At 42.8% G+C, this 18422-nt stretch overlaps 1 protein-coding gene across 2 annotated transcripts in view; it reads right to left on the bottom strand.

The window, feature by feature from the left end:
- Positions 1-2308: 2308 nt before the first annotated feature.
- The window catches only part of ALDH1A3 (aldehyde dehydrogenase 1 family member A3), a 36787-nt gene continuing 20673 nt past the window's right edge, over positions 2309-18422 (bottom strand). For both annotated transcript variants that reach the window (XM_026074119.1, XM_026074127.1), the window contains 7 exons: positions 17546-17659; positions 14339-14441; positions 13116-13300; positions 7594-7758; positions 5170-5327; positions 3885-3959; positions 2309-2381 (listed from right to left, as the gene is read on the bottom strand). In XM_026074119.1, the coding sequence (XP_025929904.1) occupies positions 2309-2381; positions 3885-3959; positions 5170-5327; positions 7594-7758; positions 13116-13300; positions 14339-14441; positions 17546-17659 (873 nt within the window). The remainder of the gene's footprint in view (positions 2382-3884; positions 3960-5169; positions 5328-7593; positions 7759-13115; positions 13301-14338; positions 14442-17545; positions 17660-18422) is intronic.

Below are 18422 nucleotides of genomic sequence, written 5' to 3'. Positions count from 1 at the left end.
GGATTTATAAGAGTTCCAGATGATTTCAATTTTAACCGCTGTTTATCAAAAATGAATACAGAAGCTACATCAAAATAACCAGCCTTTTACTATTTGCCTCGCCTCCCTAATGTCTGACTGCAGTCCTAGAAAACCATCAACTAGGCAAAAGTAAAACATTTGTCTGAGAAGATGTTTGCACTCTAAGTGTATTACAAAAATAGAAACTTATTTACAATTTACCCATTTGGCCTTTCATGGGGTAGGGAGGACATTTTCTTCACTATATGGGAGATTTACCTGTGGAAGCCTTGTCTCACGTATCCGTGAGTGGACAGGCACTTAGTTATACATAACTGTTGGAGGTATGTCATTTGAGAAATTAGCAGTGTTGAAGTGCAATTTCAGTGTTCACTAACTAATAAGGAAGTTTAGGCCCATGCAGATGTTCTCCTTACTCATCACCACCCACCTTCCTTCCCTCTCCAAAAAAGGTCCACACATGCAATAGCACTTGTACTGACTGGGTACATCTCTGATCAAAGGAAGTTATTGGTTAAATCCTTGCTTGCTTCAGAGAATAAAAACTAGACCTGCATTTCTGCTTCAAGCCCTGATATCTGGAAAACTCCCGGCAATGATCTTTACCAGTGCTCCACAGAGATCTGTAGATATTCACTAAGGAACGTGCATCAGTTTGCTCTTAGAGGACTAACCCAATGGGATCAGCTGAAGTTCCTAACCAGCTGACACCACTAACTTCCACCTACTTACAGCCCACATAGACATGGAGCTTCCCGTGGGTTTGCCAGTGGTTCTTCAGCAGAGGATCAGGGGCGGGTGAAGTAGCGAACACAGGAACTGAAGACAGCCTGTGGCTTTTCATTAAGCCCAAAATAAGTAATGTCTGGGCATGCAAAGAAGTTACTGCAGGATATACTAAGGCATGAACTTAGTGTGACAGCCGCTCCATGGATGCTGTTTGTGTGCATGCTTATACAACTGTAAACAAGAGGGAATTCAAGGTAGTTTATTCCTCAGTGAAGATTCAGCTACTCTGCGCTTGCCACAAGACGACAGCACCCACAGGAACAATTACTGCAGAGCTGCTGACACCTTTAAGTCCAGCCATAGCTTATTCCATGGTAACTGGTTTGTACACCCACATCTTTAGCGTTCAGTATGTGCTTGGGAGCACCTGCCTTTTCATACTGTACTTCCAGAAATCTATTCTAAGCTACATTCATAAGGGAGAAAGAAGCAGTGAGGATAACTTTTTGAGTTACTATGTGAGTTTTACTCACATAATTAGCTCTGGCTCAAAAATGAAGAGATGTCCACACAGTCTGAAAATGACAGAGAAAGAGAGAGCAAGACAGCTTCTTGCAGCTCTTTTGCTCCCTCCCCCCAGATCAGAAGGACTGGCTTGGGTCTTTGTGCCCTGGATGTTTTCCATGGGTATCTACCATGCTACATGCTTAGCATTCAATTCTGTATCATCACGGTAAGTACAGTGCAAAATCCTCCTGCAGAAAGTGCTATAGTGAAGCTTTGAGATACCATTGTGACTCGTTTGGAGCCAGAGGGGCTAGCAAGTCAGTAACTTGCATGTGCAGCACATGTATGCATGTACACCAGAACATCTAGTTCAAAAGACACTTTAAAGTCTTGCTACACTGGGTGAAATACTGGCCCCAAAGCAGTCATCTAAGAAACTCCCATAAACCTCATTCCGGGATAGAATATCACCAATATGGGGGACGCATGTATCTTTAGAGAGACCAAGATAGCTCTTTCAAACAGAATTGCTTTACAGATCCTTCCATGAAAGCTTACACTCCCATCCAAAACTGATTGCAGCCTTCACGCAAACTCTGTCAACTTCAGTTATATTGACCCTACCATTCAAGTCCATTTACGCCAAGTGAAACCCATATGCCTCTGAAGGTGTTTAACAATCCATGCTAATGGTATCACTCTACCATGCCATTGATGTCCAAGTCCTTCAGGGGCACAGTTTGAAAAGCAGATGTCCTGAAAACACTGTGACCAGTATTTTAATCACAGGTAGCAGACAGATACGCAGTCAGGGACTTGCGTAGTACAAGTGTGTGCTATGCTGCCAGTAGGGTCAGTTAAATCAGCTTTTGAAGAGCCAGTTGACAAAACGGAGTCCAGTAGATTCAGTGTTTCTAGAGGAATAAAGTAAGGTGTTTCTCCAAAACAAGTGCTGTTTCCATTTTCCTTCCTACCCCTCCCCTCCCCCTTGTTCTGAACACGTCCCCCATGTGTCACATTCAGAGTGTCAGCATTTTTAGGCCTTCTGCTTTCATGGACTCTTCTGGGAGAGTTTAATGGTGACTGTTTTCACTTCAGTATATTCTGCCAAAGCATATTCACCCCTGCAAAAGAAGGGAGAGGAGGGAAAGGGACAAACAGTTGTAGCTTGTTAATATATACTTCCCTAAGATAAGAGGTTTCTACACAAGTGCAACTTAGTCGCACATCAACTGCTGTAAACAATACCAGGCCATTTAAAACCAGATCCGAACTAATGCACACCAGCTATCAGTTTGGCCCACCATGTCTAATTATCACTATGTACATGCATATACATACATACGCTAATACACCCTGCCTATCATAAAGGAAACATTGAATGCTTCTGGTCACAGTAACCCACAAGATGATACTTCATGGCTCCCAGCCTAGTGAAAACTGAGTACTGTTGTGAGATCCTGTAGAAGAAGCATCCACATGAATATAGTTATCGGTGATTAAACAGTAATTATAGTTACTCCTTCATAGGAAGTAAGCTTCTGTCTACAAGATACCACATATCAGGAGGGCACAGTGGGCTCTATTATTCAGCCTAGAAAATTGCATTGCTCCAAAAATGCAAAGTGATGTCAGACCGAATCACTGCATTATGTCTTAGTTGGTGGGAATTGGCACCATTCCCATGCCTTGCCCAAGGGATAAACCCCTGACACCCTTTAATTAGCCAGGCAATCAGGCAAAGTAAAGCATAAGGTCTCAATATGTATATCCCTTTTGAGGATTCATTCATTTGCTGTGCTTAGCATGTGAGGCATCTGAATGTCTCAAAGCAGCCCACAGATACACCAGAACAGCTCCTGGAAACTGCTCCTGGAAATACATCTGCTTATGAAAGAAGAGGTGCATTAGATTCCTCTGAAGAGTCTTCCAAATGGTGTAATAAAACCTGCCTCTCTGCTGTACAAGAAGAAAATTAATATTTAAGTCTATTTCTCAACTCTTCCTCTAGCTTACAGGGTGACCTCATTTTAAAATTATCTGCATTAGTAACTAACTAGCTAAAGCTGGAATGTCTGGTGGCTGTCCTGCAACAGATCAGGCTGGCGAAGAGGGCTGGGGAGTCCTTCTCTGACTTACTAGCAAACTTGAAAGGTGGGAGGAAGAACAATCTTGGAGATTGTTCCTTGTTGTTCTAGCTCCAGCTCGAGAAAGTCAGGAGTTGTAAGAGATCCAGCTAGGAGCAATGACAGAGCTGTCAAGTGAGACGCAGCTACCGGGATATAAAGATGGAGGAGGTCTGAGGTGGGTATGAGCAGCCCCAGGCTGGGGTGTCACACCTCGCCCTTGATCCAAAAATTTAATGAAGGAAAAACGCTTGCAAGTGAATTGACTGAACTGCGGGTATTTAAGAGTTTATAAAGTAGGTGAAGGACTCCTGAAGGCACTGCTCATGTTCTCAAACCTGTGCTTTACATCCATGCTGTACTGCAGTGAATGTCCTAGCACCTCTCTGTGCAGCAAGTTGCAAGCCTGATGGTTTAAAAGCAAATTCAACAATATTCTCACCAAGTCACAACTGTTATTGCACCTATCATCCACACAGACAAAATACTGAGCAAACTTACAGTTCTCTGCCATTGCCTGACATTTTAAAGCCACCAAAAGGAGCCTGTGCATAGAGCGCATTGTAACAGTTGATCCTATAATAAAAACATCAATTGTAAAAGACRATTCAACACCAAGAAAAAGCAAGATGATGACAAAGCAGCAATACTAAAAAAGGCTGATAGCTGTCATTTTTTCCTTTATACAGTTCATTCACTTGAGAAATTATATTTTAGCAATAAAATCTTATTTTGCTACAGAAAGGAAAACATTTGAGTGATGTTCAGAATCTGACTCCTGTCTCACTTCCCAATCCCTAACGGCCAAGCCACTCATGCTTGAGCTGGAGTTAATGCTACATTCAGAGTCATACTTAAAGATAACCAAAAGCCCAATCTATTCCCTAGTTTAATGAAACAGATTCCGAAATGTCCATGTTCACCAGAAGGCCATCTAGACACTCATAAGCAGACCCCACCTTCCACTTGCAGGTAGACAAAAACAGTTGGACTGCATTAGACCTGTGTTGCAGTAAAACCTGAAGTGCTAGCCCCACTTCTGTAGACACTAGGTAGAGGGAGTTAGTGCAGACACTTCCTCAGCATCCTGGTGTGATCAAATGACTGAAGCAAGCCAGATGTGGCTTGATGCAGTAGGACTGTACCTTCAGATACATACAGTACATATATCCTTCAAAGCCCAATATCCTATTTTTATGTAAATATTATCGGAAGAGACAGATTTTTCTGGTGCCAACTCTTAAAATTGATCCTCTGTATGCATCCAAATCAGATCAAATTCCTATCTTCAGTGGAAAAAAATCAGGATTCCATTTTTGTCTTTAAAATGATTCTAATACAAAATATGTTTTGTGAGCAAAAGTATCTACTTGTCTTTCAGACAGTGATGTGATGCCATCTACTGCCCATACTGATTCGTGCAAGGTCCAAGACCCCATCTGATGCTACCTAAAGATCATCAGAATTGCATTTTTCTAAATACAGGATTTTGGAGGGCATCATGTTTCGTGAAACTTACTACAGCCCCATATAACTTCAAAATTTTCCAGATGAAGAACTACACTGACCAAATGAACAGTCCATTTCTCTCCATACTGCCTGGCCCTCTTCTCGCCACCTGATTTTGATGAATGCATGTTGCTTCTGAGCAGAATATCAAGAACTAAACAGACTACTAATGCATCTGGCCTCCAGCATTTACACAGGTTTCCAAATGACACATCCCTCTTCCCCTCCCAGCAAACACACACAATCCCAGCTCGCACTCAGGTCACGCACTACTTACCAGACAGTTCCCGACTGCAATGCAGAAGCTAATGTTAATGCTCTGTCCAGATTCTTTGTGAATACTGCAGCCGTGAGTCCATACTCAGTATTGTTAGCTCTTCTTATGACCTCTTCTATACTCTTGAACTTCATAATTGGCTGAACTGGCCCAAAAATCTACACATTTCAATTAAATATTAGTACAGGAAAGTCTTCGCTACTCATGGTAATTTTGAAGTAATCAGAATCAAAAGCTCTGTTTGGATACTATATCTGAAATGTTAGAACAATCCTAACATCCTCCAGAAGTCACTGGTAGAGTCTCTTGGGAATTACCAATGAAACTGGGTTCAAAGGAAGTACAGTGATATTCTGTAGTATTAACATAAATGCAAAGATCCAGCAACTAACAGGTTTCCTTCTGATTATAAGGGTTTTGTAATCTACATGTGAAAAGTCATCTATAACAATCAAAATGAGCAGAGTTAGATCCAGAGAAGTTGCAAATGATTCATTCCGTCTACATTTACAAGTCATTCTCCTTTTGGACTCAGAAGTAGAGTTCACTAAAAAAGTAATTAATATATTTCAGATATTGTAAGTTTTCTTCCTCAGCTTTAGCTTTGCTTTTGTAAGTGTATGCAGTTTATTTGCATTCAGTGCATTTACTGTGTATGTGTTTCACCACAAACTTGGCATCCTGGATTGCCAGTATAAAGGCAGCCTGCAAACACAGTACTTCGTGATTTCTGGCACAGAGTCTCTCGTCAAGTCCAATACCAAGGGCAGGACACTTTTCTGGCCTGCATGGTCTTGCAGGGCAATAATCCCCTGCTGAATCTGAGATACAGTCTCACTTGCGCCACCTTGAGCGCCACGCTCAGGAATTTGCCTGGCCTTTTGGCTTATGCAAGTGTTTCTAAATTCCTTCATTTTGGAAGGTCCAGGTACTTAACTGTAGTCTTGCTCCTAGGCAAAGAAAGAATGTGCATTTCCAACAAAACTGCAAATGAATGAAACTGGATAAGCCTCATGAATCATGACTTGGGATTTGGAGACAGTTCATTAAAAAAAAAAAAAAAAAAAGCCTGTCATGGGATTTTCAGTTCTTATTCCCCTCTATTTTTAGAATATAACTCATGCCCAGACTGACGGATATCTTTCCCAGGTTCCTTAGAGATTCTGTGGCAGATCTGAGACATCTAAACATTTTGCCAGAAGTGAACAGTAAGCAGCCCCATAAAAAGCACTGGGCTAAACTATAAAATACAAGTGCCAGTTGGACTTTGGCAACTACTTATTTTCCATTGGGGAACATGATGAAAAGTAGATTAACTATATTTCAAAGGAACATCACAGGATCTAATCACATGCAGCTTGTTCAATTTTTCTCCATATGAATAATGAAAGCCAGAGTATTAGATCTGCACTTTACTGGCCTTGGCCATATTTTCATATTGGAAAAAAACGGTCAGCCTCAGGGGATTTCAGCACGAGAACAGAATCTGGGATTATTTCAGATGCTAACGCTACTTGGGAAAAGTTCTTTGATAGCAATATAGCAGGGTCATTCCTTCCCTCATCAGCTTTAGGTCCCAGCATTCTGGTGCCACCTTTCTGCAATACAAAACGGTGGAGCAAGAACCCACATTATCCTGGACTCTCAGTTTGAATCAGCAGGTACCACAACTGAGCAGTTTCAAGTCTACTTAGAAGGCAGTCTCTAAGAGCACATGGCACGCACAAACATCAGCCTGCTTAGAGTAGGAGAGCCCAGCTCTGTCTCAAAAACCTGTCAAACTATGGGTCAAAGAAGACATAGAATTGCTCCAACCTGCAATAGCTTCAGTTATTTCTGTAGAGCTTTCAGATCAAGGATTCTTTCTGACCCCCCTGCCCCATCACCACTATTTGCTATTCAGAAGCAGCATTTATAGCAGCTATATCTAGGTAAGGCTTTTGCACGTATTTTGCATTATATCAAATTCTCCTGAAATGGGACCCAAATGCTTTAGGACAGTATTATCCACTGTGTTCATATATGGGTTTGTTATGGTATGGTGAGCAAATTCACAGGGCTACTTCCCTTTTGAAAAACCAAACAAAACAGGGGAAAGCAGAAAGGCATTAGAAAGTGCTGGCAAACAGAAACCCCATTATTGCACAAGGAGATAAAAAAACTACTAAAACATTTTGACAGTATTTTTGCCTGTTCTGCTGTCCTCCTTCTGTCACATTTGTTACTTCTACCCTCAGCCCCCAGATTAAAGCCCACTTTGCAGATGCACAGATTTCATCATTAGGTAGTTTTTACGACATTGTAGACTGAAATAACTCTTCTCTCAGGTTTTCACTTCAAACCATGGCAATGTCTCTTTTCTACAGCTGCTTTGTCATTTATAGTGGTAAATGCATCTAAAGGTTCAGGTGGCTTGTACTGTACCTCTTCTTTGGCGATACGCATGTTGTCAGTCACCTCCGAAAACACAGTGGGTTTTATAAAGAGGCCTCTGTCTTCAATGGCAAGACCCCCACATTCCAGCTTAGCACCTTCTTTCTTCCCACTTTCTATCAGTTCCAGGATTTTGTCAAACTGTTTTTGGTCAATCTGTCAGACACAAAAGGAAAGGAAACAGCGGTGCCTTTATTATCACTGTGTTTCAGAGACTGAATCCTGCTGGAGCCATGTTATGAGGCCCAGGGTTATGTCTGCACGATATTGTCACACTGGGTAAGTTTACATCTCATTTACCATTCTATGATACTGCATTCATACAATGAGTACGCTGAAAGACAGGATGTGGGCTTAGCCCTGAGCCACAGAAAACAGAAGGTGAAATTGCATGTGATGGATTAATTTGATCTAATAGTTTGCTGCTATGTGGAAGAGGCCTTCCCACTCTTCCCCTTCCTCCACCATGCATGTCCAAGGCTTAGCTCATACCAGCTCTGGGACTTTCCTAAACTTCTCCATACACTGATTTAGCTCACTAGCAAAATAAGAATGGCTTGAGATGGGTTTCTGCTGGGCTAACAAGCTGAGTCAGCTCAGCAAGGAATCTGATGAGCAACAGAGTCAGTGCAAAGGAGGGAGAAGCAGGGTATAAACTGTTAAGCTGACTTAGCTATAATGTGCAACTTCACCCATAGCTATCTGCCTCCAGCTTGAAAGCCGAAGAACCCAACCAGCTCTGCCTCCATCTCCTTCCACACAGCCACAAAGATAAGCCCTGTTAGTGGAGTGGTTTCAGAACAACTACTGCACTAAAGCCATATTTTTAATATCAGAATCGCCTTTCAAGTATCTTAGAGACTAGCAGCATCCCAGCATTTTCTGGTTCTCTGGACTGGCAGGATTGGACATCCATATCCTCACTTTTAATTACCAACCTTGCTTAACCCCTTCCCACCCACACCTAAATATGCAGCAAGCTCAAATGGCTAGCACTACTGTGTTACTAGCCTTTAATGTGAGTACAGACACTGGAGTTGCACAGCTGTGTACTCCTGCACCGCTTACCCCACAAGCACACTGGGTCACACGTGCTGGGAAGAGGCGCGCAAGCCCACAGCGCTTCTGATCAGTACTAGTACTTCTTTTGTGCCCCACGTGCAGTATCATATTGCAGGTACTGTCAGGTTTCAAACAAAAGGATGTGGCTAATTGCATGTTGCATAATTAAGCCATGGAACACCTCATCACAGCATGCTGCAGATGGGAAAAGTCTTACAGAGTTATTAAAAAAATAAAACTAAGAGAAACCTGGACGAATTCATGGAGGCGAATTAAATAGAAGACTCTGCCACTGGCTCAAGGAGCAGCCTGGAAGGTTATTCTGAATGCCAGTCATCTCCAAATGTTTGCCCTGGTTCTATACCCTTCCCTAGACATCTGTTTTTATTTCAGCAGAGCCAGTCACCAGTTGGGACTGTTTGAACATAGAGTGTTCCATATGCAGCTCCTCCAGATTACAGACTATATCCTGTCCTTTGTTAATCCTGGCCACATGCAATCCAAGTTCTCGTGCTTTTGGAAAAACATCAAAGCTTCAGGAGTGTCTCCTCTGGGTACTTCTGGTACAGAGGGAAAACAGAGAACAGCACATCTCCTGCCACACAGATGTGCATATCACATGCCCTGTAGACAACTCGGTACTGAGTGCTCATGTTCTCTTGTGTGTAAAATGCTACCAAAGGAAACATTTAATACATGTTACTACATGAGAAAATGTGTCTCCTCATGTAGGCTACAAGGTGTAACATAGAAAGTTTGGCATGCGTCATACATGTTGTCTATTTGTCTAGTTGCTTAGTTGCCAAATGTAAATAATTTGAAAATATCTGCAAGTGCTTTCCATCCTGGCATGTCTGTGATCCAGACCAATCTAGTTCAGCCACTTCACATCACAGCAAACAAAACAAGGATATTTATACAGCTGTAATTTGTTGCAAGGCAAACTAGAGTTAGATGAAAAGACATTAGAGAAAGAAAACATTTGTAAAAAATGACATGCAAGGGAGGAACTGTTTGTCATTTTAACTAGAGCTTGCAAGGCTTGTATAAATTCGGCCCCCTCCTCCATTATTACTTATGGTTTAATTTGAGTATTGATTTCTATTGAAAGCATATGATCTGCCAGAGCAAATTCTACTATTCATCCATCTAATTTGAAAGAGAAGGCAGCTCTTACAAGAACAGGGTGATGCTGAGAATCCCCAAATCTTCACATCTTGCTTCATTTAAGCCAAGACTGCAAGAAGCAGTTTTTCCTTTTCCTAACCTATCATCTGTAATCCTAAAGAATAAATCCCATATTTGTGTTGAACAGACTGCAGTTATATTCTGCTCTCGTGCCTTAATCCTAAAGTACACAAATATCTATAGTCTAAGAAAAATATTTGGTGTCTTAAAAATCAAGCAATAAGGCTTGGGCTGAATAACTTCTGGCTAGTAAGTGCCACAGGGCAGCTTTAGGGCTTATTTTCTTCCTGTAGACGAGGYTGTATGGGCTGCATATCCTGGGATTTGGGGTTTTACAGTGACAAGACTAGTCTAGTCTTGTTCTAGTCTAATCCCTGTTTTCATCTATCAGGACCCTAGTCTCATCTAATGCAGTCTGCTGTTCACAATTTTATGGTACACTGGTTAACCAGTTTGCCGCCTGTGCAGATTTATTTTATTATTTCCTGTGACACAGCTTACAGGAATACACTTAAAAAATGCCCTTGATGTACATTTGAGGTTGGCACTCTAATCAAACAACCCTGACCTCACGTTTCTTGTGGCGTCCTTTGAATTCCCAGCCAGCCAACATACTCAGACACATGTGAGTTCTGGAAAAGCCGCAGCAGAAGCATGTCTCAYTTCTGTGCAATACTGATTAAATTCGACCTACTTTTGATCAGAGCAAGGCAGGGCAGTTTAGATCAGCATAACCCAATGCTGCAGCTCACACTGTCCTTTCCCCATACCCATGCCATGAGCATCCATGCCAGTGCACAGTAATCCACATCAGGAAACCGATTTGGGTAAAAATCTGCCTTTCTTCCCCACTCATGAAAAGGCTGGTTTAGACCTGAATCAGCCAGTTCCTCAGTCACAAGTGCAGCTGCAATACAGGAATAAGCAGCTGCAGACAGGACCACATTTTCAGGACCAGTTTATATCAACTTTAAGTTCTTGTGGAACAGTATTGTCCATCACCCCATGCTGTCCTGCTTCATGTTGTCTCAGCAGCTGCTTTGAGCACTATGCTCAGCCATGGTCTGGCTTAGTTTTACAGAGCACGAGCCCAAAGTCTGGACTGCAGAGGATCTCCTGCATCTGTCTTTGAACTCTGTATAGGGTCTTGGGCCTGTTGTCTGGCTGCAAACTCTTGGAATTGATATAGGACTATAAAGATCATGGGCTATAACCATCTTCAACATAAGGGCTGGCTCCAATACCTTCACACTGTTGGCTTCTAAGCCAGTGATCACCCCAGAACAGGTCTATACAGCACAAGATGGCCCAGTTTTAGTAACGCTGTTCCATATGTTCACCCTGACCCACAGAAGAAGAATAAATGCAATGATCTGGATCTGAAATAATTGAGGCCTGACAAGGAGAACCGAAGGAGAAGAGGAAGCATTTTTTTTTTCTGGTAATTCTTCCCTTCTCTGTCAGTTCAAAACAAAACCAACCTCACAGTAGAGCAGCTGACTTCAAGAACAGAGGAGAAACCTGATCTAGATCTTTACAGTTGAACAGTAACTTGAGGGCAGGTGTGAATCTTTGCTACTTTTGGAGGTACTTTAAGCCCTTGTGACACTGCATCATTTCCCTCTTCTACATTTTTAAGCTTGAATTTCTGTGTGTTGCATCTCACAGCACAGGCTCCAGAAAGACAGCGAACAATGCAAAGGCAGAGGAAGTGGTTGCTCCTTTGCACCTGGAGCCACATGAAAGCTTTGAGATTAGCAGTTTCCTCCCACTCTCACCACACCTTCCACTCCTGGGTTTGACAGTTGTCAGGCGGAGAAGTTCAGGCTGGGGGAGTCCTATCTCTCCTAGCTACTACAAGTGTAACTGCTAAGCCAGAACAAGGAGAGAGGACAAATGGGCCGTATTTGCAATCTCTCCAGACTGTTATCCCCACTTACCATTACCCTTAACTATAGCTCTGCATGCAAGGAGTGGGAAGTGCTCTGTCAGTGCTCTGACAGGGCCCGGCAAGTGTTGGGGGGGGATGGACGAATTGAAATAAGCAGCCCAGTCCTACACATTCTGCTCACCCTTTAAAACCACATAGCTACTCCCTATGATTTCAGGGGCCGTTCCTATGATGTCAATGGTCTCTATCAGAGCAGCCAGCTGAAGGTGGTCCTCATGGGACCGACTATAAATGCAGTTCGCTTACTGCTACCAAAAGCTAGGTAAGGCTTAAGCTGATACTACATCAAAAAACACAAACAAACCTGAAAAGCTGAGAGCCCTGAACAGAAGGTAAGAGGAGACCCTGGAATAGTTTGAGGGTCAGCTCATCTCTGCTGAAACAGGTTCCAGCACATGAATATTTCCCTAGCAAGACAGCTGAGAAGTTTGAGATCTCTTTCAAGGCAAGTTTCAGGGATAGGTGCAGCCCCAGCATGAACGGGGGATATACATCATCATATCCCCATACATGCAGATATGCAGCAAGGTTTTGCCACATATGTATCAAGTGTGCATGGGCCTAGAGCTCCAGATAAGGAGGCAGATGTCCCCCAGGGTCATCCCTTCTCTGGGGAATCCTGTACCGTATCAAGGAAGAAAAAGGTAGCACTGGGAACACATGACCTAGGCTACAGCTTTCTGGGATTCTCCCTTTAATTTTAGTAGCAAACAGTGGCCTTGTTTGAAGATCTGACCCTAGGATCATCATCTTCCAGAGTTCTCCACCACAGCTCAGATCAATTTGGAAGGAAGAAATAAGATGAAGGCTCTGGAAGCATYGACAAGACTGGTTGTGACATTGGCTTGGCATGGTTCTTCTTTCCAACTCAGCTGAAACCTCACCAAAGGATCATAAGGGGGCAGAAGAGGAAAGGGAAAGTGGGGACTCGAGTCTCTGGGCTCTAACTACTTGTCATCACCAACACAGCCCAGTAGCTGAATGATCGTTTCTGCAGCTGCGCTCTTCTGTGCATCTTTAGTCCTCACTGCAACAAGTTTTGTATTATCGTACCAGGGAGACAGCCCCTTGCATAAAGCTGGCTAAGTAGTGAATTAAATACATTTGTGTTAAAAAAAAATTACAACATAACATTTCAACAGTTGTGATTAACTGGTATTTAAAATAGAAAGAAAAATAAAGCCATGATACATTACTCACCCCTTGGGGCTTCTGCTGGGACCATATTCACAAGGATAATATTTATCCAAGGAGAATTAAACAAAAGCTTAACCAAAAACCAAACAACAACTGTTCTCAGGCACACAGTTACCTGGGGTCCTTGTTCAGTTCGGGCATCAAAGGGGTCTCCAACGAGTCGCTTCTTGGCATACTCCACACTGCGCTTGACAAACTCTGGGTATATCTGCTCCTCCACGAACACTCGCGAGGCAGCCGTGCAGCACTGCCCTTGGTTGAAGAACACGCCTTGATGGGCACATTCCACTGCCAAGTCCACTGCAGGACAGCCCAGGAGGGAAAAGCATTACTACATGCACAGTTTCTGCCTTTCGATGTTTCCAGCCTTAATTTTTTCCTTTCTCCCTTGGAAAGCCTCCTTAAAAGCTGCTGACAATGGTCCATACCCATTAGGGGCACTCMCAAGGCCTTGCACTGCCCCTAAACCAGCTCCCTACTACTTCCAGCAGCCCCCTGCTTTTTGTCCCAGGGTCTGGTTTGTCATGGGCTCTGACACCTTCTTCCACAAGGTCTCRTTCAGGGTAGTAACTAGTTTTTAATCCCATGTTAAATTCAATTGTGGMTCCCTAGATACCATGTATGAGTTCCTGAAGACTAGTTTCAGTAGTGATTGTTTAGAAAGCAGCGTGCCCTTCTGCTGTATAACCAGCTCAGACCAGGTCCTTGTAATGCTCACTGTTAACAGATGGCACAAATATGTATTGCTTTTAACCTACACGTGCTATGCAGGAAAGTGGACAGTATTTTCCCCAAGCCAAGTAAGTTTTTAAAATCACTTTGATGGTCACAGGTTAAACACATCTCCTAGTGCTACTCACTAACACAAGAGAACCACATGAAACAAATCCTGCAGACCCTCTAGGATTAGAGGAAGGAAGAAGAAGGAAGGATTAGATCAGGTCCTAGTAAACTCTCCTGTCATAGCAATGTCTGCAGGGGGGCTGCATTTTAGGAAACAGTGCTTGGCTCAGGCTCTGCAGCTCAAAGGGAAGGTACCACAACAGCAGAGAGGCACAAATGCAATGTGTCCTATCTGCAACTCCAGCCACCCTCAGGGAAGGCAGTGCTATAATGGTCTGCTCATTTGCCACAGGGATCCTCCCCATGCTGGGAGACGGTTCCAGTGCAGAATGACGCCATCATGCTCTAGAACAGGAGTTTTCTGCAACCTTTGGGATGGAGGGGCCTGGGGGAGAACACCAGCCCTGCTAGCTGCCAAAGGACAGCAGAGGCACGCAGGGCGCACCACACTCGTAGTGTCTTATGGCAAATACAGACACGGCAGCCCATACTTACAGTCTGCATCTGCACACACAATGCAGGGGTTTTTTCCTCCAAGCTCTAATGTCACTCTTTTGAGGTTGCTTTTAGAAGCAGCTTCCTTGATCAGTTTTCCAACCTGTAGTATTGAGACACAAAGAGGATATGGGCTGTTCCTCCTGAAAGTCTTAATTCAGTGTTTCAAGTGGGATGCTAACAAGGGCAGAAGAGCCTGGTGGGTGGCTGAAGCAGGCATAAGACAGGGACAGCACTCTTAAATGGTTTGAGTTTCCTACTGCTGTGAAGTATTGGGTCAAGAACAGACCCAGAATTATCATCTCTTTTAGGCAGATATGAAATTATGGTCTGTGTGGGAGAACTACAGGAACTGCAGTCTGAAGTTATGTTACCAGAACTGCAGAAGAAGGCATTTATCATGCTGGACAGCGCAAACTATTGAGCAACTGCCTGGCACTCAAAGGGGCTCCAAGGTTAATGAGGAAGGAATTTTTATATTTAAAATCAGATCTTGCCAAGGCAGTGATAAGAACTCACTGTTCTTACCTGTTACCTCTCTCATACCAGAAAGTCACATAGTGATTTTAACATTTAGGAGAACCCCACTTCCTTCTGACAGTTCAGGCTGAGCTGCTTCACACACAAGAGGGGCTGAGACACATTCCCTCCCAAGCAATTACTGAGGATGCTGACAGATAAGCTCTGGCAAGCTTTGTTCTGGCACCTTCTGCCCAGGAACCGGCTCTGACTCTCTGGTGGAATTTATCTGGCCACCCTCTCCTGAAATGAAGGATTTACTTTTGTTTCAAAATTTAATCAAAATAATATCAAAATGAGTTTTTTTCCTTCCCCACAGAAAAAATATTTTAAATATTTTCCCCAAATTCTGACTGACTGGCCTATTTCTTTTTTATATGGAGAACATGAAAACAGCAATTTCTCTTCCATTTTTAAAAAATGGAATTCTTCACAAGAGCAGCATAAATCAAGAGTCAGCATAATTTAGTAGTCTGATTTTGTTAGAAACAGTATGAGTTAAAATTATTTGGGAACCTCATTTGTTAAGGAGGTGKTTTTTTTGTTTTTTTTTGTTTCAAGTGTGACCTTGGCTTTGAATTTCCTCATTTTGTGACTTGTCTTCTTGTATTTTATCTTTGAACATGGCAATCTTAACTTGATTTCTGCCTAAAAATATTACTGCACTGGTGTGGAGCTGTGAGCAAGGAAAGCACGTGGCAGTTGGCTAGCAGTTCCAAGTCTGCATTTCTCATGTACTGCCTTTAAAATTCAGGCAAGACTCCTGAGCCTAGTGGTACAGATCACCTCTAATCACTCAGCAAGTCCTAGCGACAGCAGAAATAAAGTGATGCATCATGCTGCAAGATGCACGTAGCTTCACAAGAGTCATGACTACAAGCTAGCTATCTGATGAGCACTGAGGGAAAATAAGAAATCTAGACGGGAAAATTCTCATGCAGTTTAATATCAGTATTTTCAGGCTGGCATTGAGCCCAAGCCAGGGCTTAAAAACCTAAGTCAAAATGTATTTTAAATTAGCTTCACTTTCTGGCTCAGAAACAGTGGCATAATGCTGCAAATACTGCAGAGATGCAGCTGAACTCACAGATGGGTGGAGGGGGAAGAAAACACTTCTAAATTATACATGCATTAGCAAAGAATCTGTCTCCCTCGGTGTTTCCTGCACACCTATGGATTAGGAAGACAAGCACAATGCTTGCTATAGGAGCTTTTTGCCTACAGGCTCCAGCAGCTGAGATTTTCCTTCTGCTTCTAATCCACTGGATACTCCTTTTTCATTAAAAACCCAAACAGATCCATATGGGCTGGATGAATCTATAAGCTCTATTGTTTCCACACAGTCAGAGTCTAATCTGAGCTAAAAGTTTCTGGTCCAGGATTTGGAGAGAAGAATGTATCTGGGTAAGCTTCTAGATTAGACCAACTATCTAGAGAGTAAAGACTCACTGAACTTTTACTTTATTGTGTTCATGTTTGTTCCCATGATCTCTACATAGAAACAGAGGCTTAACAGACCTTCTCCTATGGGATAAACTGTGCAGTTAGTATGTACACTAAACCACTAGATGGTACTGTTGTTAAATGCAAACCATATAGTTTGAAACACCTTTGAATGTTTAACAAGTAACCTTTATCGACCAAGAATACTTTTCAGGGTAATTCGTTATCATTATGCAACGGATTGCGCTCTGCAATTATGAGGAAAGGCATGAGAATGGATGAATTCAGCAAATGCTCAACARGAATAATGTCATCAAGGAAATAAAAATGAAAAGACTGTATTTGCCTCAACTGCACCGTTGGTGTGAACATTTCCATTCTTTGCCCACAGCCCCCCTTCAGGGTGTGGGTATGTACTGCAAGGAAAACCTACAGCAGTGAGTGGAAAAACAAACATTCACATTTCTAAGCAATTTTTCATTAGAGAGCTTGCAACAGTGATCACTGGAAACAAATTCTTTTGCATGCCATTCCTATGCTCAATTCCATGGACTAGGCCAAGCAATGTGCTCTTTTCTCCCACGTAGGTACAGAAGAGGACAGCTGTAGGTGCGTGACAGTGCAGAGGCCTCGCTTTCTCCCCTTTTCTAAACAAGGCAGCCATAGCTACTTACAGGAAAAAAACCAATAGAAGGTGCTTTACTGTGCATGTCTCAAAAGAAGCCGAAATGTTAATCCCATCCACGTCAGCAGTGGAAGCCTCAGGCACTGTGCCATGTTTTTATTTAAGCCCCAGTTCCTCCGAGGTAACTAAAGCCCAGGAAGAATTGTTCAAGGCTGACTGACATGTTTTCCAGTTGCACATGCTTGCAGGGCAGGATTGGCAGGCAGACTTGCCCAGAAGCTCCACTAGGTCAATGACATGATGTTAAGTCACCACAGGTCTCTCCTGTAGACCCTCTTGCCTATATCAGAGCATCTATTACTTACAGTTCTTACAGAAACGTGGCAGTGTGGCAAAACCCAGCTTAAAGAGGTGTGGGATTATCACAAGTGCAAGGATCAATAATAAAAGCAGCTGGACCTGAATTAGACCAATCCCAAATGCTTCTCAGAAATTCTGTCACATAGGAATGATGGAAAATGGTTTTGGTGACACAGAAAATCATTCAGTCTTCTATGGCTGGCAGTCTTAGGAGAGAACACACACAGGAACAGAAGATGTTTGAGAAAGCCATCACCTACCTTTGTTGATCCAGTAAAAGCGATTTTGTCAATGCTGTGATGAGTAGAAATGGCAGCTCCTGCTGTGGGGCCATAGCCTGGCACGATGTTCACCACACCTGGAGGGAAACCCACCTAAAAGGAAGTTAAATAGAGCTCTGTAGAGAGGGATTTTGAAAACTTTGGACCCTGTCTGCACTCCTGAGAGCTGTAGTTCAGTTCTCAGGAAGCCTAAACTAATTGCACCATGTTCTTGTGGATGAGGACACACTCTACAAACTATCAAAGTGATTTCTGTAGCTTTTCACTCATAAGCATTTCTAGGAGGGTTCTGCAAAACCCATTCATGTTTGKAACGTCACAGAAGATCACTGAGCAAAACAGCTTAATCCTTCAATAATTAACAGCATCACCTGATTTTATTAACCTCACTGAAATCAAGCTCAGGGCAAAAATATACATTTCCCTATCAAAATGCAAGGCACAAATATGAAAATTAATATGTATTTGACATGCCTAGTGCATGTTAAAGTAATTTAAGGTGTATACAAATACACCAGACACATCCTGGGGAAAACAGACCTTTCAGTAACATGGCTACTTGCTACCCACTGGAGTAGACATGAGTGAAAACAACAGCCATGCTTAGGAAATGCCAAGATTCAGTAAGAATTCTTGGAGGAGTCCCAAATTCAAGTTAAAAGAGAGCAAGTCTTTTGGCCAAACTTGGCCCCCAGCTACTGCAGTGCAGCTGGAGCCAAGGGGTAACTGAACAAAAGTTTGTTTTGAACAAACGTTGACATTTGTGGTTCTTCAGGGGCCAGAGGGATTAAGAAGTCAGTAAAACTTCACTAGAAGATGGGGCTAACAAAACAGGAATACAAGAGCAGATGGTAAC

This window comes from Apteryx rowi, unplaced genomic scaffold, assembly GCF_003343035.1.
Source record: "Apteryx rowi isolate R43461 unplaced genomic scaffold, aptRow1 scaffold_11, whole genome shotgun sequence".
Classification (NCBI taxonomy): domain Eukaryota; kingdom Metazoa; phylum Chordata; class Aves; order Apterygiformes; family Apterygidae; genus Apteryx; species Apteryx rowi.
Note: the sequence above shows the minus strand (reverse complement) of the source record. Positions and strands in the feature narration are given on the sequence as shown.